The sequence below is a fragment of the Platalea leucorodia genome (genome assembly GCF_965183815.1).
Source record: "Platalea leucorodia genome assembly, chromosome: 4".
NCBI classification, from domain to species: Eukaryota; Metazoa; Chordata; class Aves; order Pelecaniformes; family Threskiornithidae; genus Platalea; species Platalea leucorodia.
Genome location: NC_138826.1, coordinates 66490002 through 66515809, shown reverse-complemented (window position 1 = coordinate 66515809; position 25808 = coordinate 66490002). Strand labels below are relative to the sequence as shown.

At 43.2% G+C, this 25808-nt stretch overlaps 1 protein-coding gene across 1 annotated transcript in view; it reads right to left on the bottom strand.

The window, feature by feature from the left end:
- The window catches only part of STAB2 (stabilin 2), a gene marked incomplete at both ends in the record, with an annotated part of 87095 nt that overhangs the window by 19245 nt on the left and 42042 nt on the right, over positions 1 to 25808 (bottom strand). Inside the window, 23 exons of the mRNA XM_082311375.1 lie at positions 78 to 254; positions 797 to 856; positions 1195 to 1320; positions 1727 to 1873; positions 1974 to 2057; positions 3232 to 3279; positions 3758 to 3877; positions 6579 to 6650; positions 8446 to 8519; positions 9051 to 9176; positions 10698 to 10774; positions 12257 to 12302; positions 13296 to 13391; positions 13932 to 14127; positions 14637 to 14732; positions 15905 to 15961; positions 17335 to 17460; positions 18855 to 18986; positions 21724 to 21831; positions 21945 to 22037; positions 22205 to 22282; positions 23228 to 23342; positions 23689 to 23825. Of these exons, the coding sequence (XP_082167501.1) occupies positions 78 to 254; positions 797 to 856; positions 1195 to 1320; positions 1727 to 1873; positions 1974 to 2057; positions 3232 to 3279; positions 3758 to 3877; positions 6579 to 6650; positions 8446 to 8519; positions 9051 to 9176; positions 10698 to 10774; positions 12257 to 12302; positions 13296 to 13391; positions 13932 to 14127; positions 14637 to 14732; positions 15905 to 15961; positions 17335 to 17460; positions 18855 to 18986; positions 21724 to 21831; positions 21945 to 22037; positions 22205 to 22282; positions 23228 to 23342; positions 23689 to 23825 (2391 nt within the window). The remainder of the gene's footprint in view (positions 1 to 77; positions 255 to 796; positions 857 to 1194; positions 1321 to 1726; positions 1874 to 1973; positions 2058 to 3231; positions 3280 to 3757; positions 3878 to 6578; positions 6651 to 8445; positions 8520 to 9050; positions 9177 to 10697; positions 10775 to 12256; positions 12303 to 13295; positions 13392 to 13931; positions 14128 to 14636; positions 14733 to 15904; positions 15962 to 17334; positions 17461 to 18854; positions 18987 to 21723; positions 21832 to 21944; positions 22038 to 22204; positions 22283 to 23227; positions 23343 to 23688; positions 23826 to 25808) is intronic.

Sequence of the window (25808 nt, the reverse complement as noted above, 5' to 3'; positions counted from 1 at the left end):
AAGGGAACAGGGGAAACGCACGTGTCTGGGCTTGCATGTCTTGGCCTTGGCAATGCTCCTAAAAAGCAAGGGCTTACCGCAGCGTCACGGACAATGTGGAATTTGAGGTACTGCACCAGTTTGTCAGTGTTGGACTTCCTGAAGAGGAAGTCCTGTTGCTCCTGTGGCAGCCCACGGATAGCTGCGTCTGTGGGCCAGAAGAGCGTGACGGGTTTGTGAATAGGATCGTTGATCAGCCCAAGCAGGTTGTTTTTCTGCAACATACCAAAAATTGGGGTGGAGGATTAATGCTCCATCTAAAACAACACTGACCCTATGGAGTGAATGTTTAGTATAGCTGGGATGCAGTGGCCTGTGGGCCGCCTGGTCACCAGCCTGCAAACACCCTGACTTTAAGAACCAGATGCCCGAGCTGAGCTGCCCAAGTTGAGTTATATGACTGAATTCTCAGAAGTGCTTCGTAACCCAGGGCTGCCCACTGAAAACCAGGCTGATGGCCCCGCTTTGGGCTCAAAAATTCATACTTGGGTCAAAGCTTCGCCACGTAATTTGACATATGGTAAGACAGAGCTGAGCGGGGAGGGGAAAGGTGGCTGTGTGTCTGCTTGACATCCCACCCACCTCTGTGGGAGAGGGACCATGTGGTGACCAGGGTTGTTGCGTACTGTGTTGTGAGCCCTTTGGCTCCACTGAACACCATCCTGCCACTAATGCCATGTGCCATGTCTGTGCTTTTGTCCTTAAAAAAAAGTGTTTAAAATCTTTGCCAAATGGCTGCTGTCTCTTGTGTCCTTACCTCTAGCAAACTGCTGAACAGGATGTACCCATGTCTGACTGCAACCATTTTAAGGCTTTCCTACAAAGAAAGGAATTTCAGTAATTTATCTAATAAATACATTAATGGGTATTTAAAAAGCAGATATTGGTTTGCTTTCCCCTGTAAGTCACTTTTTGTTATGAAATCAATGCCACTGTAAAAGCCCTGTGCAGAATTCCTCTTATACTGTTTGTAGTATAACTGTAATTCCTGAATGAATTTTAAATACAATATTTAACTTATTCAGCAGTGTCAAATGATGTTTGTATAAGGTCTTTTTAGTATCACGGGGGTTTTTTGTGACTTACGTGATTTATATATCTAACAGTAACTGTGGAAAAGCTCCTGCACTGAGAATGGCAATGAGCTATACATACCTTCTTAAGGGGGAAATCTTGCATATGTGATGGGACCAGAATTTGGTTTATCATATGGATCACTCCATTTGTGCCAACAGCATCACTGAGTATAATTTCAGCTTTATTGTTCAAAACCAGCGAGTTCTGGAAAGGCAACAAAAACACATTTTCTGTGGAACCTTGTGCGAGGGTGAGGGTAATGACAAATTTCTTTGATATGGTGAGCCCAGATTGTCCTTTCTTTGCAGCAAACAGTTGCTTCAATTTTAAGAAATTGCCCTTTGCTTTTTCGAACTCTTATCATGCTCATAAAGCCAGAGTCTGAGGATAAAATAACTTGTGTCAAAGCAAGGGTTGTACAACTGCACTCTTTGCGTAGCGGATAAGTGCTGAACGCTTCAGCTGAATGGGCAATCTTCTTTTAATGCTATTTATTTAATTTTGTGCATCAGAGGAAGAAAGGGAACCATTCAGGTTTAAAAAAAAAAAAAAGCGGAATGAGAGCAGACTGTTTTATTAGTCTGTCCCCCGCCTCTTCATGTTCTGTTACCTGAGAGTAGCTGATGTGTATTGGGTCCCCGTGGAGAGAGGTGACGTTGGTGATTGTCCTCAGGTCATTGTACAGCAGACTGGCACAACCTACCATGTGGTACCGGAGGACTTGAGCCATCACTCCTTTGGCAATCCAGTCCTTGACCTGCAGCAGAATGTGGAGGAGTTCAGAAGCAGTTGAGCAAGGCATCTGACTCCGAAAACTCATGGCCATCTCACCAAAAACTTCTGGCCTTCTTACTTACTCGTGAGTCACTGTTTAGTACATCTGTGTGAGGTACAAACAGAGTGAAAGGGCCAGGACCTGCAATATCTCTGATAGACAAGGCCTGCCAAAGTTAAGAGGACAAAGCATTAATGATTCGTTAATGCACGTAACGTCACGCAGCGATGGGGGCAGCCCTGCTGAGTGGGCGGTGGGGCCTACAGCCCCATTGCTGCTGCACATTGGTTTCCCTTCCCTGCAGTGCAAGGGTGAGAGAAATTCTCTTGTATGGTGTGGACTTTCCTTCCCAGCCCCTTCTGTCACCTCTGCCCATGGGTATAAAACGGAAGATTTTTCTCTTGCTCTTTTGGCTTATAGCCAAGTCCCTGTTTCCTCTGCGACAACGATCAGTAGAAGAGGGAAAGCTTGCAACAAACACTAAGCATAGGGAGGATGGAGAGGCTTATTCCCTCCTGGGCAAGGGAGGATGAATAAACCTTTTCATCCTGAGATAGTCAAGAGTGGATATAGGCATGTGTTTGTACGTGTATTTAGTTGATACATGGTTGCTTGTACCTATGAGTAGACTAATTACTGTTAGAGTAATGGACCTGGGGTATTGCAGGCACTCTGCAATGACCGCTGACAAACTAAAATAAGAAGAAAGCTCTGCTAAAGTGAGAGGAAGCCATCTGTCTACCAGGTAGCAGAATCGAAGCTAGAATATGAGTCTTTGGACTAGTAGGCCAGTATACAGATTTGTGCTGCCCTGAGGCTCAGGGTAAATGGAGAATTACTACTGCCAGTCTCCAAAAAGCAGTGAGAACTGGTGGTGCATGTTGGCTGTCTATAAACACACAGAAGCGTCCCGAGACGTTTCAGAGGGCCAACTGAAAACAGCATCACAGTTTGCAAATGCAGCAGGGGTAGTAGAAGAGTGGTATTTGTTCACATCAGACTTCAAGAGATGTGCTGGAAGATCTTGGACTGTTAATGGGTGAAAGCTTCAGTTTTATGCCTGGTCTGGAGGCCCTAGATTTCCCTGGGGTCTTGGTCTTGATCGTTAATTCTCTAGAGGCTTTAATGGCAGTTAATATTTTAAATCAGAGCATCTCTGATATTAGTGACTGGTGATCCAAATCCAGTCCCAATTAAGTTGAAGGATGTTGGTACATGCCAGATTCTTGCCTGCTCCCTGCCCCCCTACACCCTTGAAGCAAAAAAAAAACCAAAAAAAACCCCCAAAAAACAAACAAACAAAAAAACCTCCCCAAACCCCCTACTCAACCTTTTCTTACCTCTAAGTGGAAATAAAACCTAGATGTGTTGGAGTTCCTGAGAAGTTCCTGCAATCAAGAACAAGACTTTAACAGAGCTGCAAATGTGAGGCAACATCTGTGGAGTGCAAACAAATGCAGCACTCGGACAAGACCAGGAACTTCTGGTTTGGAATAAATCCTGCCCATCTGCATTGCTCCTGTTCTGTTCTTACCTTGCTCTATCAAAGAACAGGTTTCTTCGAAACCTAAAAATACCACTATTAACTCCCTAGTACTGCAGTCAAGTACTGCAGTCATAATAACTGTCCATCAGTTTTTTGTCTTTGTGGGTTTTTTTTTGTTTGTTTGGGTGTTTTTGGCAGGTATGGTTATCTTGCAGCATCCTGCTCCTATTCTGGGTTTCTTGGACTGGAATTATTTGAAATTCTGGGGTACATTTGCCAATTTGTCCAAGAGAAAAACTGGCATGTTTCAAAAGATAACCATCGTATTAAGTAACTATCTGAAGAAAAATAAAGGACAGGAAACACGTGCAGCACTTTACCTGGAAGATATTGCCTCGGCACTTAAATCCATCCCCAACGTAGTTAGGTCTGCAGGTGCAGGTCCTTTCTGTCAGCTCAGTGTCATTACAAATGGCAAATTCACTGCAGCCTCCGTTATTCTTGTAAGATCAAAATTTAAAATATTTAATTCCTTCATTGCCAGGTTTACAAAACAATTCTAGTTCATCACTTTTTTTCCATGTATATAGCTTAGAAAGACTTAATCCCAATAGCTTTTTGAAACCAGATCTTACTGGAACTTCTGATGGTATATACTTTCTTGCAAACAACAAAGAGCATTTAAAGTTCATAAGAAATAACTCTCCTGTTATGCAGAGGATGCAGTTTTGATTCCCTCCTTACATCTTCAGTTTATGGTGCTATAAGGATCCAAAAGATTTCCAGGCAGGTTTCATTCTGGACCTTGGGGATAAGTCTTAGCTGTTCTGCCAAGGCAGTGTTGATGTACACTGAAAGGAACTATTTACAGCTGTAAATCACTTTTGTGGTGCCAGGAGCCTGGATTTCTAGAGTAGCATTAGCATAATTCTGTCTATTGTTCTTTGTCTGATGGCCCAGGCCAGCTGGAACGGGGACCTGCCACATGTGCTCTCCTCTAAAACATATCCTGTCTGCCCACGGGTGCACCACCAGTGTGACCTAAGGCTTGGAGCACCAAACCTGGCCACCTGCTCCAGGAAGCTCTCTGTGCTAAGGGGAGATGTTCCTCACCCAGAAGCAGCGTGCTGGGGTTCAGAGCTCTGCCCAGTTGCAAGTAGGTGCTCCCCAGTTAGCACCTCAGCTTGCAGATACATTTCTACCTTGGATTTGAGAGCAAATCAGGAAAAACTGAGAAGCCATCTTATTTTTCTTGTGCTTGTTTCATGGTGTCCTTTCTGCCGCTGGTCATCTCGGGGATCCTTTCCCACAGGCCATGAGTGGGAGCAGAAGCTCCTTTGGGAGCTACCAGCAGGACCTGACTTGACAGGCCATAGTGAGTACTGCCTGTAAGCGGTGGGTTTGGGTGCACTTGCTGTTTGTTTGGCTAGCTTTAGGTGAACTGTTGGTAATCTTGGTTTTATCATAGCTTCCTGTGAAGCTTTGCTGTACAGAGGTTTGGCCATGATGAAGCCAGATTAGCCTCTGGTCTGACATAGATGCTTCTCAAGACTGTTTGTTTTTTATATATAATTAGCCTGGCATAATTAGTCAAGTGGAAGCAGAATTGCTGGAATAAGGCATAGGAAAAAGCAAAAGCATACAAAATCAGAGGAAGCAGCAGCTCATAACTTTGAGCTTCCGTTCTTCCAGCTTCTGTTTTTGCCCTTGCTCTTTCTCTAACCTTGAAAGGTTGCAGAGATGAAACTCTGCTGACAGGCCACGCTGGGAGGGTGAGAATTATTGTCACTGCACTTGGAGCACAAAGGATTGATGTGCACGGGAGAGTGGATATGTCTCTGCTGCAGCTTGCCAAGAAGCAGAGCGATGTGACTGGTGCAGGGCACCACGTTGCTTGTGAATTAGGTGGCTTGCAGTGTGTGAGCTAGCTTGTGTGAAATGAATGTAGCTAATTCTCAGCCTGCAGTGATAAGTAAGGGACAGAATGAGGAATGCTATTGGAAGCCCTGTGTTGTGTGTTGCGGAGGGAAAGGAAGGAGATAGTTTCTGTGGAGAATGCTTTTTTCTTTTTTCCTTCTACCTTCCCCATCAAGACAGGCTTCCATCCTCCCACTGCATCTCCTGTTTCACTATTGACTAACCCGCCTCTGCAGCTTGCAGTGTTGCTATCCTATATGATGCACCCACAGGGATGCGCTTGGGATGCAGCTTATGCATGGCCGTAGGGGCTGTGGGGCTCTGTTCTTTGGCTGCTCCATGGGAGCTCTGCCCTAGGTGAGCCCGCAGGCTGGGACTTCTGCTGGAAACACCTACTCCAGGGAGCCCAGGCATGCTCAGGCCCCTGAGCCTGGATTGCTCCAACGTGGATTTCACTGGTAATGACCCAGCAACGTCAGGATTTGATACTCTGATTTAGCTATATAAATTTCAGACTGAGAAGGGGTTGTGTGTGCTGACACTTGATCATTTCTCTTGTTCAGGCTGCACAGATATGGTCCCAAATCACACCAGAGGACTTAATGACAGGAGAATATTAAAAATAAATAGGGGTTTTGATCCACTGTAGGCTATTCTCTTTGGCTTCTAATCACCTGGCTCCTAGAACAGCTAGAACTGGCCCCTGAGCATCAACAACCTGAGCCTTTGTTTTTTTTTTTTTTTTTCTTAACATTACAAGTAACATGCAATAGATCACACTTCTCTCTTTTATCATTTGAACCAAGCTCTTTAATTGTCTTGCCTAGAAGCTGCATTGTTCTGCCCCCCAGTAACTGACATGTTGGCAGGCCCGCTGTGTCCCAAACACAAATTTAGGTGGTGGCTTTTTATATGAATTCTAGCAATGGCAAAATATCTGCTGAGAAGACATGACTTGCACTTTACCACTATGGACTAGGGTCTGTTTCTCTAGATCTGAAGTGCTTTTTTTAAGACTAAGTAATGAGTCTTGCCCTCACTTGTATTATGTCCAGGCTGTGGCCTGGGAAAAGGCCTTACTGCGTGTGTAGTTTCTAAAACGGTGACAACACTAAAGTGTGTACTGAACTAAGCACGTTTAAAAATTAGCTAAGTTAACGTAAGTGGATTCTGGGCACAGAGGGTCCCAGATCTACCCATCTGACTTAGTTTTGAATGCATACAAACCCCAAAGTGTAATGATTATAACAAGACCTAAAATGCTCTCTTTAAATGGATACTTACTTGTGAACAGAGATTGATATATGTGCATCTTTTACCATCTCCGGAGTATCCCTTCAAGCAATTACATACTGCCTACAAAGCAAAACCAGAAAACATGCATACATGGAAAGGTGTTTGACTTTTTTCAGCACACTTACATTTAATTTACTTTTTTGCCAGATTATTTCACAGTGATATGGTGTACATCATCTCTCCCTCAGCAGTTTCTTAGCCAGTATGAGCAACCATAGACTGAGATTGGGGAATAACAATTTCCAAGAGGCTCTATCTGCCCTTTCTCTGCCTATCTCTCATCTCTCTTCTGCTGTCCTGGTCATTTGAAATGACCCCTCTGACACCTGCATACAGTCATCTTGCTGGCAAAACAGGTTAAACTCCTAATTTGTTTCCCTCACTTTATTTGCATAGGTTGGTGTTCCCCTCTCTTCCCTTCCCTTCCCCTGTTTTTTTTAAAGTGATGAAACATATCTTCAAAACATATTTGGAATTGTGTCCTGATGGTATTGACAGCTTCCCATACAGTGCTAATGCATTTGACACTTAAGTCATGATTACTCTGTTTTGCACTTGCAGTTACCACAAAGATGAAAAATTAACATGGCTGCAAAGAAATGACTTCTCTTCCTCTCCAATTCACTGCTTAATGGTTCTCAATTTAGAATTCACATTTCATATGTAGGAGATTGAAAATTCAAGGAGATTTCTGCAGCAGAAATAAAACTGGTAGGCAGTGTAATAGCAGTGGCTTAGGTATCTGTATGACTGAAAGCCCTACAGAAAGCAGACTCATTTCTGCCCTGTAAGTTTGGCTCTGCTGCAGTGGGACTTTTGTAGTGGGGCTTATTATTGCTCTGATGTTAACTATATTCCCATGGGTGAGGAAGTATAAATAATCATGTTGTAGCTACTACTTCTATCCCCAGTGAAAGTGTATGGAAGCAAATAGCCATCACCTGTCTTGTCTAGAGGGAATGGGGAAGGAGTGAAGTGGTTCTGTGCTCCCACCAGAAATGTAGACTTGCAAATGACAGTCAAGGCAAAGAGTTAATTGATCAGGAGTGGCAAAAAGGGCTGATGGTGTTATTGCCCCTCCTGTCCCTGGACAACTGGAAGGCAGGAGGTGGCCTCTGACTTCTGGTTGCTGTTTCCTGCATTGCTCCTGAAGAAATACTGTTGTGTAGTGCTCGCTGGAGGCTTACAGTCCTGCCAATATGAAACTATAGGGGGATGATAAGTAGTGCTGCAATCAGGGCATTCAGCTTCTTCTGAAACCGTTATAAAAATAGAAACACTAATCTGTGTCACTTGATTGCCTAGGCCAATTTGTTTCTCTTTTTCCACCTTGTCCTTTTATACTTCTTTTTCTTTGGGGAGCGTGTGTACTTCTGTATGGGGGACACAGAACAGCAGAGGAGCGAGTGGATGCTGGTATGCTGTAACCCCTATATGAGAACTATGATTCAGCCTGTTTTGTTTCCTTGTGGATATGTTTGAGCTATTCTGGGAGAAGGGCTACTCTGAAATAGATTTCTTTTCCATGGACAGTTTCTATAACAAAAAAGAAACATCATCTGGCAAGACTTTCAAACTGACAGGTTTTCACATCAAAACCTCCCAAAGGAGAAAAATAACCACTTGAAACAGCAAAACACTGCTTTCCTCTGCAGTTTTGGATTTCTTTTACTGAAATTAATTTTTTCATGTTTGTCCACACTCCCTCTCAAATACCTTTTTGAGGGAAGCATATACTTTTCAGACTTTGCTATGAAATCCACTTTTCCATTTAAAAATGAAGTTGAGAAATCTTTTTTTACCCAAATGTAAACAGTTGGCCAGTCTTATTTTTCTGCACTGACAAAGTACTCACTTGATTGGGTCCAGTCTGTGTGCATTCTGCATTTCTATCACATCCACCGTTGTTCTCCAGACAAGGGTTGATTTCTTTATAAAACAAACAATATAATTAAAAAAAAAGTGACTTCTGAAAACCCAAGAAGGGAGAATTTTAAGTAAAGTATACTAGAAATACAGATTTACGACAACTGTGAAGGAATGATTCTCCTTCCCTTAGCTACTTAATACCTCAGTCTAGACCTTGCAGTTGTCTTCGTGAAGGCTAAAACCTGGCCATCAGCATTTCTAAAACCATACCTGGGGAGGTATGGTACAACAGTGTCTAAAAGTCTTTAAGTTTGCAATGGTCAGAGAAGTGTGAGTGTATCAAGCTGCTGAAGATGGGGCTATCCTTGTTGAGAGGTAGATCTTTTTTAATAAGCTTTGGTGTCACACCACACCGCTGTAGTTGCGTGGTTTGCCAAGTAGTATCAACCATGTGGCATGTAGAGATGCCTTTGGTGTCAGGGCCTATAGTATCAGGAAACTGCACTTCTGGGTCATAGTGGAAGAAGGCTCTTCCATCTACAGGAAAACTCACTCCTGTGTTCCTCCTTGTGATAGATTGGGAATGCTTACCGATGCAGACTATTCCATCTCCAGTGTACCCAGCATTGCAAATGCATGCTCTGTTGCCAGGAGTTGTTCTTTTGCACTCTGCTTTGGCAGAACAGCCACCGTTGTTGGTCTTGCAAGCATCAATAGCTGAATAGTGACAACACAGATTAAAACAATGTGCTTAAATGGCTTTTTGCTTTTCAGATTAAGCTGTCTATTTTAAAGGGATTTGCTAACATCCTCTGAACACGGAACCTTTCTGATTTAAGAGGCCATAGACTTCATTAGTGCCAGATATTTAATATATCCTATTGATTGCAAGAGGGAAAGCTGAGAAGATGCTTCTAGTCTGGAAGATAAGAATTCATCCAGGACTGACTTTAAGTAACTTCCCATCTGATTCTGCCTGTTCCAACCAAGCACCAAAAAAGGGACCTTCGTTATTATCTAGATTAAACGGCATTGGAAGACTTCCCTTAGCTTGCCTTTTTCTGTACACAGATGAAATAGCCTTCTCTTGCAGGAGGTCTAGAGTGCAATACCACCCGGCCCCCTCCTGTGACAAAAAGCCCTGGTTGTTATTCAGATGGATACTCATGGCATTTCTGCAACTCTGGATGAGTCAGAGGCTGGCAAATTGAGCTTGCTTGGGTTTCCCCGAGAGCAGGGAGGGAGCCTTTCCTGGTCTTCAGTGCGAATCAAATCAGCCCAAACGTTGGTTTAGTTTTTACTTCAAATGACCCCAAATTGCTGTTTCAGCAGCTGTAACAGCCAGACTGGGGAGATGACTTATCCTGTAACTGGTTTTGCCTGGGAATCCTGTATAGGGGAATAAGGGTGGGTGCAGAGCTGCTATGGGTGATCTGTGTCACCCAGCTCTTCCTGCACATGGGGAATTTCCCACCAACAGATTAAAATGGATTTGGTTGGTTTGTGCCAGTAGAGAAAACGAAAGCAGCCAGAGTAAGAGCGCTAAAATCTTGGATTAGGACCCTGCCAGCCATTGTAAGTAGACAAATATGCTTCTGTTCCCAAGAGAATTAGTATTTTAATCAGGTAAAGATTGAGTAAACCAACTGTAACATTAATTACAATCACTGTAGCTGGAAGCAGTCTATTTTGTAAGTCTGGCCATCCCAGACTCTTGGAGGAACACCTAGGATAAGCTGCTGTTGCCCCTTTCTGAAGGTCTCTCAGATATCTCTGGTCTAAAGAAGTTTATTTTGCCACCCCAGAAATCTGTGCAAGTTCAGAAAGCTGAGGAAATGGTAGGGCTATACAGCTTCCAATAGCTGGAAGTGCTATTGTACCCTGAATTGGCCTCTCTTCTCTGGGCTTTGTTGGGAAAAGGAGTAAAAGTCATAATCCAGGTTTCATTACTCTGCAAACAATGGGGCCTGGGTTGTGCATGGCACGTTCCCTTTTCTCTGGTCTCCCCTAGCACAATGCCTTGCAACTTGGAGATTTTGAGCCCTTTGTTTGCTATGAATCTACACCTGTCGGGCTCTTATTCGTTTTGAGCAAATTGGCAGCAATTCCTGTTTGTTTTTTTTCTTTTTTTTTTAACTGGTGCATAGGGAAGCGCTCATCTCTTACCAGCTCCACTGTGACCACAGAGTGCTTCAAGCATGTTTTTTTTTCAAAAGGGAAGAAACAAAGTCCACTTGCCTGTGCAGAACGTCCCGTTCCCCTCGAACCCAGCTGCACACTTGCAATAGGCAGTGCCATTTGATAGGAGAAGGCAGCTAAAGAAGTAAAAAGAGTGAGACGACATTTAAAAAAAAAAAAAGTCAGGTCTTCTGTACAGCCCTTGTTTTTGTGCGTTGTTCCGAGGGTAATGTCACATAGAAATAACAAGGCATTTAACTATACAGTATGATGTAGTTATAACCATAAAAATGAACCTAGTCAGACCAAGGTTTCCAAATGCATTTTGGATGTATTGTTTTAAGTATTAAAAATGCATGCTTTGGTCATCAAGTGTCCTATTTTCTCACACAAAACTCCAGAAGTTGCTTGCCTGCTTACCCAAAAACTGTGCACAAACTTTTGTTTCTGTGCTCACAATTTATTGAGGGACTCAGCAGAGCTGATGTGCAGGGGTGGGAGCCAAGCCAGACTTGAGTCCCCTGGGTTCAAGTTTGGGTTTTTTTGGACAGTTTGGCCTTCTGTATGCAAGTGTGGGTTTACTGCCCCATGAGCTGTGTGTAATACAGGGATTGCTCCCTGGCATCAGCCAGGGACAACGTCCCAACACGGCCAGCACAATCACATCCTTCCCCCTGTAATCCTGCCATGCCTGTACCTATCCTCGTACCTAGAGGGGTAAGGCAGTGGATGAATAAGGCTCAAGAGAAGAACAGTCTGCTGCTCCTGTCAGAAACACAGTTTTGATACCAGCATATGTGGGATCCCCTGAGCAAATTTGAAAGTGGAGTTTTGCCAAAAAAGCCTGGTAAAATACCACTGCTGTGAACTGCAGTTCACAAGCACATGGGGGAGAGAATGATCTACATCTGGGAAAAAGGGGGTTTGTCCCTCTGGCTTCTCTGCTCATACAGAAGACCTGTGGCTGAAAATCTTCCCAGCTACATTTTCTTGTTCTTTAAATGTCTTGGGTAATGTAAATCTTGCTGTCAGGTCAATGACGGGTGGCAGGTGCACTTCAGTAAATGGAGCAATGGGAGTGACTTTTTCCTTTGAAAACTGTTTAGTGCCCTGAAACTGGTGCTGGACCACCAAAAGCATTATTTATTCTTTGATGTGAAGAGGAGAGCTGTTTCTTGTCAAATGCAGCTCTCTCTAGTGAAGTCCCTGAGACATTTCTCAGTCGTATGTGTGCTGGCAGATGGGGGGAATAGCGGGTACAGATAAAGCCCACCTCAGAAACCCACCTTTGTGAACAGCCTTGCCCTGCCCTCTTGCTCTCTTTAGTGCTGCAGGCTCCATTTCTTTGTATGCTGCACAGTAGGATGTCTCACGGGTGTGTTTTTATTTTTCTCCCCACAAAATCTCACTTGTTTCCCCTTTAAACATGCACATTTTGAACTTTTTGGTCTAATCACTGAATATGTTACATCAATATCACCCCTTATCTCTGGCAGAAAACATGAGTGTTATCTATGCTGCTAAGAAGTCCTCATAAAGAGCAAGTGGATTAGGCTTTTTGCTTGCAAGAGATCCCCCTTTTCTCCCCCCTCCTCCAAATTAGTGGATTTCATACATACTTAGCACTGGTATGGCATGAGGCGTTACATGCATCATCTTTGATTTCTGCAAGAGTTTAAAAAAAACAAACAAACAAACAAAAACCAAAGGGATCAGAACCTTTCGTGTCAACATCCTTCTGGTTTCCCAGTCTTTTGCTCCCGCCGTGGAGAACTGGAGTCTGGTATGAGTTCTGTACCAGACAACTGCTCTCTGTCTGTATAGAGACCCCATCTGTATAGATCAGTGGGTACCACTTAAATTCAGTTCTGAGGAAGACGCATGTCAACATATTCCCAGGAAAACGTTTCACCTGATGTCATTTATCTGTATTTACTCTGGTGACTTTTGCACATTATTAGTTTATTTATATAAGTGTAAGTTTTCCAAAGGAACTGAAATTTGCTCAGATGCAGCAACTATAGCAACTCTTTAAAGTTCATTTCATTACTATTTTTCCCCCCAAGCAAATTTAAAACAGATATTGAATGCTATTATTAATGTGCTTATACTTTTTTATTTTATACTATTATATGTAGAGTTCTGAAATAGTTATTTAATACATTTTAATTATGTCTAACTAAGATATAATTGTATTGCATATAGGAGCTGTATTAAACCAACACAAAATGATTTATTTGCTAATTAATTTTTATTGTATTAGCAAGAACATAATACCTAGTGTTGTATAGCTAAAGCAACCTATTGAAGCACTTGAGAGGCTTTTGATCAGAGGATCAAAATGTGCTAGGTAACTGCAAAATATATAGCCTTAACAAATAGGATATTCTTTTGGGAAAGATACAGGGTGATACAGTTAGAGAACTAGCGAAGTAAGGCGTTTAAGTCTCAAGAGCAGTATTGCAGGTGGCTCTCTTAATATGGTAATTAATTGCCATAGCACACGAGCATCACCTGTATTTCATTGCATGTGGGAAGCTGCTGGGTATTTGGTAGTGCACTTGGACCTCCTGCACTGGGATCTGATCACAGCTGCTGCTGTGGCATTTCCTGAAATGCTCACTTCTCTCCCCAGAAGAAAAAGGAGGGGACACTCACCGGTCTCACATGTTACTCCTCTCCAGCCAACATCACATTCACAGGAGCCGTCCCCATCAATCCCGCTGCTGCATTTCCCATGGACGCAAGTGCACGCTGTGGGGAGAGATGGGAGGAAACCATTGTCTGTGGGCAGGGTAGCAGTGTGTGCAGCAAGGCGGCGAGGGGAAGGAAGGGGAGGAGGATGGCCCAGATATCTGCTGATGGCACCTTCTGCTCTAGGCTATTTCAAGAAATGTTTTGGCTTGTGCCTATTGGCTTCTTCCTACAGAATAAATCTAAATTCAAAATACGTTATCTTTCCTCTGTTCCCAAATAAAGGGACTGAAACTGTATTTTAATGGAAAAGCATTGGTGAAAAAGCAGTGCTAAAGAGGATTATTCTTGCTGGATGTTGTTCTAAGCCTGTAGTGTGCCAGAGTAGGAGGCACCATCTCCAGACAAGGGAGTAGAGAGAAAATACCATAATGGGGAAAGAAAAGGGGTTAATGAAGTTTTTTGAGACTAGCCTATTACTCTGAAAGTGATGTACCTTTCCAGGATCTAGAATGGACATGGTTAGAAGACCTAAGGGGAAGGTTTTGATATCTGACAAGACCAGCAAAGGTGCCCGTGTGGTTTGGGGATGCTCAGTACCTTGATCACAGTTGCGGCCGTATTTGCCTTCGATGCAGCTTTCGCAGGCTGTGCCAACAAACCTCTCTCCGCACTCGCAGGCGCCTGTGCCGTTGATGCCATCCAGGCAGATGCCATTTCCAAAGCAGGCATTCCCTGCTTTCCCTGGGCAGGGCTGGCACTGCTGTCCGAAGAAACCTGCGCAGCACTCCCTGGTCTGGAAAACAAGAAATGCCATGCTGAGGGTCACGATCAGGGTAGCAAGCGTGGCAGCAAGCATGTGGCTGCTGGTATTGTCTTTTGGGATGGCTGCTGGGTGGAGGTGAACTATAGATCTGGATTTTTAGCAGTGCTTCAGCTCTACTGGTCTCTGGCCATGCTCCTTACTGTGCCGGGGCTCAGGCTGCCACCCCAAGTCCTTGGTGGGACCCAGGTGCCCTCCACCACCCCAGGGAAAGGTGGATGGGATTGCTAGGGCCAAGCATGGGGTTACACTTCCCAAACCTGTGCTCCCTCTGCACCATATCAGATCCCAGCCCTTCCTGTGCTGCAGCCACCAGCAGCCTTTAACCTTCCAATCTCTGCTGCATCTGGAGTAAAAGGCCTATAGATATATTGTCAGGGACCGCCTTGACATGCTGCGTGTGTTTAGCGGGGATTACAAGGAGGGTGAAGTTCAGGGATGGGGGTTCCTGGCTTTTATCGTAACAGAAACTGTCTGCTCACAATGATGGTTTTGGCACACTTCAGCTGGCACCCGATCTGGATGGTGTATGTTCTCATGTTGTTTTCTGAGAGGATGCAGTATTTCTTCTCCTCTGCCTGAATAAAAATTGGAGAAATGGCTCCACTTCTGAGTAGTATTGATCAGCTACTTTCAAATGTTTTTTAAAAAAATGGGTTATTAACTTTATGCATGCTGCGCTCTCACACATTCACAATGAAAATGAAGGCAATACTTTTGGAAATAAAAATGCATTAGATAAATGATTTTTTTTTTTTTTTTGCTAGTGATTAAAGATGTGTCTAATACTGCCTTTGCTCAGAATTGAATGGAATTTTTTTCTGAAGTTTGACAAACATTTCTCTCTTTTTCTGACACATTTCCTGTTCTTCCTAATTCTTCTTGGAAAACTGAGTGCCAAAGTTCTGCAAAAACAGTTGTTGAAACTTTATCTTCCAGGTCTGAACACAGTTGGGAAAGATTGCTTGCAGAAGACGACTTGCTGGTCTCATTGTATGCTTGCTAGGAGATTGAGATAAGCATCCATCCAGCTGCTCATTGTCAAGAAAATGTTAATGTTTTTGAGTTTTACTTATGAGCACTTCAGCCAATTACTTTAATGGGGTAGATGGGACTTGATCTGCTTTGGAATCTTATCACTGGCATAATTAATTAAAAAATTATAAAGGCAAATATGCTCATATAATCCCAACAGAGGGGCTTTCCCAGAGAAATTTAAATGCCAAGAAACTCTAGGTCTTATCATAGTTGACAGGGACCTGCTAAATATCTGGAGTTCTCATGCATTGGACCTGGGCACCCAAAGTATAGTTTCCAAGTCTCCTTGTGACATAACTCACAGTATATTGCTGGGGACAGGTTGAGTTTGCCCTTCTGTACATTTCTGACTTGAATGGCTAAAAGCTGCTTCTGTAATTCCTCCTGTAGCAAGTATAATCCAGACCATGTTCAGCTCCCTCAGTTTTGCATGGTGGAGGTAACCTTTGCAGTTTGAGGAGTCTCCAGTTGTCCCAATACATATTAGAAACTGGTCTTTCAAGATAAAACTACCTTTAAGCTGCCCTTGATTCTGCTACCTTGCTCTTAGGGTGGATTGAGTTTATTGACTGTAAGCAATGTGTGTAGCAGGCTGAAGTAACTATGATAAATTTTGTTGAAACTGAGGCAATTATATTAAAACCAGGATTGAATGCATCTATGCTCTGTTTTGATTAAAAAAAAAAAATAGCATTAATGATAGGATACTTACTATTTCTTTTGTTCCTGGGGGACAACTTGATGGCTGTGGACAACTTGTGCACTTTTCCTTAAGCAACACAAATGGGAGGTAGTTAACTGACTGTATAGAGCTGCAGACACGTTGTTTAATAAAAAATGCGTAATTTCCAGCCGTATTTCTAAACCTAGCCCTCAGGGTGCCTAGTCAGGATAATCCCTTTGATAAAGGGGGTGAGGGTAGCTGGACTGCTCAGCAAGGAAGAACACCCCTACCAGCGGGTCTGTAGGGACACCCCATGGGAAAGCTCTTTTGGATATTTTGCTTTGCTCTTCTAAAGCAGTGCTTCCCAAAGGCCTCCCCGTTGAAAGCACAATAAGAGGCAAATCTTGAGGTTGGACATAATTTGCCTGTGGTACAAGGGGGCAATAGCAGCTTGGAAATGGAAAACTCATACGGTGTATATGTCCTGTGTTATCTATGTGTGTGATTCATTTGCTCATGTAAGGTCAGTTTCTGTGAAATGCTTAGGTGTATATTGTACCTAATATACAAGGTTTAATATTATTCCTGTTTAGGTAAATATGTGCTTAGTTTTAGTAAGGCTTAAATGAATGTTTAAGTATGTTGCTGCATTTGAACATAGCAGGAAAAATAATTTTCTGTGGGAAAACAAAGGACTATGTGTGAACCTGGTTAGTACCTGACAGAGCAAAGCTGGGGGAAAGCCTTGAGTGAAATACACTCAAATATGGGACTGATCCCAAGGAAAAGAATTAACCTGCAAAAGTTCATGCCTGTTAAATTTTCTTTAACTGAAGCACAAGTCTCAGTTTGTCTTCCTTGTCTAGTTTGTTGCATGCTCTGTAAAAAATGGAGGTACCTGGCTGTTTGCTGTCCTGTTTGACTCAGGAGAAAAGGCAAAGGGAGCCTTTCTCTGCCAGTTTAAGGAAACCACATCCTATTCTTTAAAGGAACGTAAACCCATTTGAATTTCATATGTAAAAGAAACAAAAGGAGGAGAATGCTTTACTCAGAGGGCATGAGAAATTAATGTGTATTTGCAGTAGTAATCTACACCTGGAATGAAAAGAAACATTTTTCCTTACTGAAAATATTTTATTTTTCATTTTTTTTTCCACTTGTTTACTTTATAAACGAGTGGTCTAGCTAAGAAGATGTATTAGAATAGTGCATTACTATTATTTGCTGAAAATTAAAGCTCAGGAATTGCTTATTCCTGTGCTACTCTAATTATGTTTTATCTATCTAGGCTGTCCATACACTGCAGGATCAAAGCAGTCTTAATAGATGCTAAAACTCTGGTAGGAATATCCTTTGTGGAAAATGCATGCACTCCTTACTGGGAAATATAGTGTCACGTATCCCATACATTTTAGTTGTGTTTGGCTATAGATATCTCTGCTGGACCTTTAAACATCTACATGAACAGAACCACTTACGGTGATCACGGTGTTATTTGTATCACATCTGTTCCTCTGGATTTCCAGGACTTTTCCCAAACCATGAATAATTCCTTTGTCTGTTGCAACATTTGTATAGCTTATAGGTGCATCATTTATGAATAACTGCAAAAGAAATGCAATCAGTTAGCAGCAGAGCTGTTTAGTAGCTTTATGGTAACGGCAGCAGTAGTGGGTGAAAGGAGTACTGTACAAGCGTCACTTCAGGAAAACTGAAGACCTTGCTCGCATCCCAGTTTTGCTGTGTTTAAGAGCTTCACCGGACTGGAGGGCATGAGATGACATGCAGTCTGTTAATTTCTTAGCATAGGATTTGACAGAGCAGCTTTTTCCATCATGGCGTGTAAAGGTTTTGAAGAAGGAGCCTAAAGCCAGCCAAGAGCTGGGTTTGCTGTCTGTGGGGGATGATGGGCTTCAGGGAAGACCTCCCAGCAGCTGCTCCTTCAAGGCAGACTCTCATTGTCTCACTGCTACCCCACACTCCCATCGTGCCCTCTATCAGCAACAGCCCCAGGAGCAGATGTTTCTTCCAAGGCTCTGCTGTAGGCAGAGCAAAAAGCAGGGCCAAAACTGCTTTGGTGAGAAGCTTTATGTCCTCCTTTGCCTATGCCTGGAGGGAGCTCTGGGATAGAGAAGGAGGACCAAGTTCCCTTCCTGGCTGTGCCACGGAATTGGGGGTGTTGTTTAATCTTGCTGTGCCTGATTTTCCCATGTGTGGTATTGAAAAGCAATTCATATTTATTGTTAAGTGCTTTGAGCTCTTAGGCTTGAAAGTGGAGTATATCCACAGAAAATAGAATTAATGTTTTATAATTGAAGGCAGGTTTCTAATAGCTCTTGGAAGTCAGATTAACGACTGCTTTGCAATGCAGGCTTGTAGCTGCTAGAGATGCACATAAAATCATATAGAATTGTTAAGGTTGGAAAAGACCCTTAAGGTCATCAAGTCCAACCATTAACCTATCACTGCCAAGTCCACCACTAAACCATGTCCTCAAGCACCACGTCTACCCGTCTTTTAAATACGTCCAGGGATGGAGACTCAAGCACTTCCCTGGGCAGCCTGTTCCAATGTCTGACTACCCTTTTGGTGAAGAAGTTTTTCCTAATATCCAACCTAAACTTCCCCTGGCGCAGCTTGAGGCTGTTTCCTCTCGTCCTATCGCTTGTTACTAGGGAGAAGAGACTGACCCCCACCTCGCTACAGCCTCCTTTCAGGTAGTAGCAGAGAACATCCACCACAGTAGCTTCTAAAATGCAATGCTAAATGGGAACAGCATAACTGAGATCGAATTCAATCAAATGTCCCTTCAAGGGTGACTTTGAATTAAGCTGGTCTGAGAGAGACATTGCATTTGAGTGGCATCTTTTGTGCTATTAAGTCCCAGAAGCTAATGTGAGGTGCACAGCTCCTTTTGACTGCATGTTAGTTTAAAGTTGAAGCTGGATTTGTAAAAAGCAGGAAACCTGTTTCTCTGAGCAAGTGCAGACAGCAGTACCTGGCCGTTGTGGAGGAAGAACCCAACCTGGTAGGAGAACCCCAGCATGGTCTCCCTGTGCATGCCGTTGTGCAGGTCGTTCTTCAGGAGCTTCTCATCCAGCACAACGTGATAGCGGATTTGGCCTTCATCCTGCAAACACACAATTAAATTCAGAGTTACGTAACTAAGCATGGATATTTCTTTGGGATAGCTTTTTCTCACAGGGTATAAGCCAAACATAGATTGCCTGAACTTAAGGAGAAGCTTCTCTAGCTGGCAGGTGATTTCATATTTCTTGCTGCGGAGAGTCTACATTCTTGTCATAATGAAACTTTATTGACCATGGGGGATGGAAGGCTATTGAACTGGTGGGACCAAGTTTTGCTTGTGCCTGGTGGTGTGTGTGTCTTTCAGTGTACAGGGCTGGCTGACAGATTCAGGGAAAAGTTAGTAAGATGATTTTTTAGGACTCTGAAGTTCATGAGTTCATTTCACATCAAAAGTTGCATATACATGAATGCTTTTATAATCTTCCCCATACCCATTCCTTCTTCCTTTGTGAATCCATGAATGACCTATGGATGAACATTTACAGCAGGATTTTTTTTTTTTTTTTACTCTTTAAGGTCATCTTCAGTCAATAAAGTGCTAGAACCACACCTGCTAATTGGAAAGTTTTCTATGCATTATTGGTAGAGTATATTCATTTTCCATTGAGGTGGTGAAATTATTCTCTGTATATCAAAATTTTGTGAGGGCTTCACAAGGCTTCTGCATCTTGTTCTGAAGCAGGGGGCTCCCAGAGCTCTCCCTGACTTGGAGGAGGAAGCAGAAGGGGGGATGTGTTTGTGAGAGACTTGTAGATGTGAGAGAAGCTGGGGCATTTGGAGGGTTTAGGAGCTGCCTAGACAACAGATATAGTGCTGCTGAAGCTGTATGTCTTTGCAAATGGTGCTTGTAGGAAATCCCATTGCCTGCTGTCCCCTTGTTATGAACATTCATACTGCTCCTTGACCTTCGGCTCCTTCAAAAGTGTGTGAAACTATGAAACAACCCCAGTTTGCAAGATTTGTGATGTTACCTGGCTTTGCCCACAGGGTGAAGTAGTGGTCTTTACATCTCATAGGGTGGGACTCATTCTGCTTTGTTTTCCACAAATTTGATGAAGAAATATTTGCAGGCAAGAGGGTGGGAATTAAGATAGAGCCAATTTATAAGGCATAGACCTCCATCAATGTCCAACCCTATTTAATCCTCCTGACTTGAATGCTTTGGAGGAAAAATTAACTCTCGTGCATCTCCACTTCTGTCTTTAATCACCAGCAGAGTGAGAACAAAACCTTGCTTCTAGCGAGGCCAAGAAATAGGGTCTCTTCCCTCTGTGGCAGAATTCTCCCAAGGTGTTTCATGAAGAAGATAAGGCTTAGGCAGGCTTAACCTTATGGTTGTTTTCTGATTTTCTTTGTCAGATTGCCAGATGAAGCAAGGTTGGGAGTATGGAAGAAAGACAGAAGAAACATATTGGTAAGTGGTGGAAATGAAAAGGATTTCTGTGTGTGTGTAACCCAAATCCAACAGGATTGGTGTCTTAAAGCTACCTATGTGTCTTTCAAAGTTTGTGATAAATGCTTCTTACAGTCATGCAGAAATGATGATGTCGTGTCATGAAACTAATTAAAATACCGTTCAAAAGTCATTTGAGCAGACATAGCTTGTAGATCGTGCATGAATTCTTCCGGTGACACAGCAAGTGGGACTTTTGCTGTGAGTCTGCTAGTTGGTGGTAAATGTTTTGAGACGAGTCATTTGAACCCTGTGCTCCTCAGCTTCCTGGCTGTAAGTGGAGACCATGAAAGTAGGGACAGGATGTGGCAGGGTAAATATTTATGGAAGAGGCAGGGAAGTATTAATGTCATTGAGCAAGTCATGGGCGAAGCTTCCTCTGCAAGGTGTGGCTCTCAATATATGCGTTCGATAAAGCTGTTTCAAACTGGAGCAAATGCAAAGAAAGGCCCTGGGATGATGCAGAAAATGGATAGCTTATCTTGGGAGGAGACCGACAGGACTGAGAAGGCTGTTTGGCCTTGAGAATATGTCAGGCACAAATGCCAGAGAGAAAAAGTTATTTCAGCTAAAGCATATTCCTGGCGTAAGAATAAAGGGATATAAACTGGCCAGAGGTGTGCTGTCAAAATAATATAAACTAGCTCTGGGCATGAGGACTGAGGTCAGCAGGGGAGGTGGGATGGACATGTCTGTGCCGGTGGGAGGAGCTGGTAGCCAGGTCAGGCCTGAGCCTGGTGTGGGGCTCCTGGGAGTGGGCAGCAGCAACAGGGTTTGTCCAAGGAAACTTTTCTAGCCAGGAGAAGCCAACGGTGCTTGTAAACTGGGATTAGAAATGGTCTGCGGAAAGTGGCTGGGCAATAGCAGTCCTGCAGGAGTGACAGGGCAAGCATCTGGATAGTTTTAAGGAAGAGTCAGAATATTTTTGTGGTATTATTAATGATGAGGTTGCCAGTGATGACAGGGGACTGGACTTGTTCACCTAGGAAACTCATTTCAGTGTTATTCCTGGTCATTCCTGTACTGATCTTCTTTGAAAAAAAAAAAAAAAAAAGTCTACTGATGAAATGTCTTGGATATAATCAGCATGATTTTAATCTAGAGAAGGACAAAACCCAGAACAAATAGCTAGGCTGTTCTAGCAAGCCAGGAAAATATAGATGGATCCATCCCTCTTCCCTTCTTCTGGTGTTAAAAACAAAATAAAACCTGGATTTCTGGAGAACAAATCCCTCTTCCTATTTCTCTTTCCTCTCAATCCATCCACTTGAAACAGAAATGAGATGCTGAGGAGTTAGAGACAGGTCTTGTAAGTAATACATACCAGAGTAGCAGACTTTTTATCCCGTAGGTAATTTTCTATGGCATCATTATTTGGGGCAAAGACTGTGTATGTGTTTGCAGCTTCTATTTCACTTGCCAGGCTGTATTCCTGTTGTGAAAGACATAAAAACAAATCAGAATGACCACTGATAGTCTGATACCAGTCCAAATGCAAACAAAGCAAAGAACCGCTTCTGTTCTTAAAAGGATGTGAAAGCTTACAATAATGTAGCCTCTGAAAATGGAGTAATCGGGCATTTGCTCTAGGCGGGCCAGCAGCCTCGGCATGACGGTGCTGCGGAGCGGGGTCAGAACCTGAAAAGGGAGCAGATAGCCCACATGTGCACACGCTGTGGTAGCAGCTGCAAGGATCAGATGCAGGAGAAAATGCTGTCCTGCGCAAATGCTTTTTTCCAGGAGTTGTTAATTATTTTCCACTGCTTGTGGTGCAGAGGGAAAAAGCTCCCTATGTGGCCATATACCTTATCAATAACATGTATGATTCCATTTGTGGATGCGATGTCGCCAGCCACAATGCGAGCGCCCCCGAGGGTGAGGTTCTGAAAGAAGGAAAAGAGAAAGGGTTTGCTTCTGCCATCGTGGTGGCAGCGTTTCCCTGGTGGTTCGTGCTGTGGATTTCCATGCCTTCCCAAACGCTTGCCTGAGGCTCCACCATGGCTCTGCTCATGCCAGCGTGCGCCTGCCCTCAGGGAACCACACGCAGGAGAGGTGACTTTGGGACTCGGTGCTGCTCTCTGCGCACAGACCGGCAAAGCCATGGGGTCACTCGCACTGGGATGGTTATTTGGGGCAGGTGCACTCCCCCCACCCCATGGCGGGATGAGCTCCTGTGCCAATTTAAGTGCTCCTGTGTCTGTGCAGCTTTGAAGGACCCCATTCATGATTTTTCCCTCGGGGAAGGGAGGCAAAGGAAAAATGGGGATGAAGTGCTTAAACGTGCCACATGGATTCCCAGAAAATCCTCCTCAGAACATGGAGTACTAAATAAAAAGGCTGAGGGAGAAGGGCTGTCAGTTGTAGTTATTTACCGTTAAAAATACCGTCCGGTGGTTTGGGACTATCACGTTGCACATGCAGACATGTACACGGTATGACTGCTTCTTCCTACCTTCCCAGTTCCCTAAAATAATTTATTGGGTTTCCTTGATGCTCTTTGTCTTAAATTAGTTCCCACAGGCTGCTCCAGGAAGGGGCTGCGCTTCTGTTTGGCTACGAGATTGTCCAGCATTTGCAGCAGCTACTGGGACATTAGGAATACATAATATTGTGAACAAATTTCAGCTAGGTAAAGTGGTGGAGAAAATCAAGTTAATGTTTCTCCCAGAGGGCCCAATATAATTGATCTATTCCTTTGATTTTATGACATGGTCTTTTTTTAAATGCAGGTACGTAATGTCTGTGTGGTTTTGTAAAACAAGAAAGGTAGTGGCAGTGATGGTCAGGGTTTGGTGTATGATACCACAGAGGTTTGCAGGTCATCTCACCCCATTTTCTTTAGACAAGTGTAGGAAGTTGCTCTGTAGAGATGTTGGCAGCATGTCGGAGGATGATAAATTCTGGAAATCAGCAAAGCTGTAAGCTCCTGTCAATACATGATACCTAAAGGAAATTAACTGGATTTAAAGGGTTTGTATTTTTTTTTTTTCCAGATATATATGCTTAGTGTGTCTAAAACTGTGGTTAAAGCAGGAATTGTTTGTGCAATACCTAGTTCAGCTATGTTCTGATCTCAGCTTGGCCTTTAAACGTTTCTGACATAATACAAATAACGTCTTTGTTTTCAGTGGAGTTGCTACAGAGATTTATGCCACTGTAACTAGAAGGGGAATCCTGTGTCCCTCCCTCAAAAATGTAAGAGCTGTCTTGCTTTAGAGACTTCAGACCAAAGTCTTGTTTGGAATGTAACACACTTCCCCCCCGCCCCGACCCAAACCCATTAACGTACTTCAGTAGAGTTGGGATGTTACTCTTTGACAACCAAAAGGCTTTCTCATCTTCATCCATGTTTTCAATTGCTTGAAGAGAAGGCACGAGGACAGTTAGGTTTGAGGTGGTGGACAACACAGAGTTTATCTCAGCCTCCTGCATGAAAGTAAAAAGTGTAAAATAATTCATCCTGAGGACGATCTATAAATAGCAGCTGGTGACTTTTTAGCAAGGTGGAGTATGTGACGTGCTTTGTGACCGGCCTGGAGAGGAAAAACTATTATACTGAGCAATGACTTGAACAAAAGTACTTAGAGCTGTACAAAAACGGTAAATGAGTGTCTGTTCTTCACAGAACAGATTGCCAGCATTTAAAGGGCAGAAGCAATGTTTAGGCCAGAATTGTTTTTTATTATGAAACACATACATAGCCTCCCACAAAAGTTAGTCTGTCTCATGGATTCTTTGATACACTTGAATGTTAAAAAAAAAGAAAAAAAAACCAAACCAAAACAAAAAAATCCCATGGTCATAAATACTGCCAGTTACTGATAACTTCAAGTAACCTGCTCTTACAGAGCACTCCATGCTATTTAATAGACAGAAGGCTTATGAACTATGAAATAAGAAACCCACATGACACAATGTTCCCATTTGGAATAAGACTATTTAACATGGCTGGGATTTTTCAAGATGTCCAAGGGATATCTGTGCCCACTAGCACTGCAGTGGGGCTTGCTGCTGACAGCCCTAATTTTAGATGGGGGATGTGGGCTCTGTAGTATGTGTGGACTGATTCATCTTCCATATGTTTGTGTCTGCCTTAAGGCTGGAGAGAGCCTCCACTGGAGAGGATTTTTCCAGTTGAGTGGATTTTTTGTGGGGTAGAAAAAGGAGAGCTAAAGATTTCACTGGGATCTTGTTGAAGATGTGGTTCTCTAAACTTTTCACAGGCTTCACAACTTGCCATTTTTGATACTGCAAAACTTGAGGGAGCAATATGAGCTTGCATTCTACCTTTTTGCAGTTGGTATTCTGCCTGGAAGCTGGCTTGTTTTGGATAGTCCTTCAATACCCATGCTGGGTTTTAAGTCAAGGAGGGAATTGGCTCCCTTAAATAGCTGTGAATTTTGTCTCCGTTAAGATCATCTTTCTTTCTAGCCATCATCACTGTCACCTTCCAAATATTTAAATATAGAAATAGCAACAGACTTCCCTTTCTCATCCTTCCTGGCCAGCAAGAAAAATACTCTGTTATAAAAAGTGGTAAACATCACATTCCTGCTCAAGTATGAAGCTAAAAACCCCACAGATGGCTACAACTCCCTATTTTGCTCATATTTGTAGCTACCATTATTTAATTTAAGGGATAACATTTCTCTGAAGTGTAGCAGAAATTTCCACATCTGTGTTTCAATAGATTATACAGAATCTGCTCCCTGATTTCCCCCCCCCCCCCCCTTCATTATCTAAAGAGCACATTAGCCTTTCCTATTATGCTCATTTTGTTAACTTCATTAGTTTCTCTTTACAGTGTCCAGTGCTGCAGCCTGAGCCCAGGGCCAGGCAGGTAACTAATTTAAATTAGCCACACTGGCCTCTCTTTTAAGCAGCCCCCTGAGGTCCCTGTTGCAATCGCATGCTTTAAAGATCCCTGAGCTGTCTAACTTTGAAAAGCATGAAAGCAGCTAATATGCTGTGACTTCTGCTTCTGACGCTATTCATTAACATATCCCTGTTCCTTTCTGTTTGCCATGTATTTGCTGTATACTTATATCTAGGTTTTAAGCTCTTTGGGAGAAACTGGTTTTGATCTTTATTCATACAGTGCCAACCACAGTGGGGTAAGACCTCTAATGTTACTGCTGCCCTAGTAATAGATAGCATGTGAAAATAAAAAGTAGACAGTGACAACCAATCTATCTAGAACCTCTTCCCCCCCCCATCTAAATTGGTGTTTCTTCCCTAATCTGAAGCCAAACAAGCTAATCTCTTCCTTCATTTCCTGCACCTTAGTCAAGCCTGCACAGACTGAGTTTTTTCCTCCTTGCTTGCTGTGGCAGCAGCCCAAGTACGACCAGCCATACGGTTGCGTTTTCCTGGCATGGGGCTCAGTGAAAATGGGGAGGGTAAGGCATT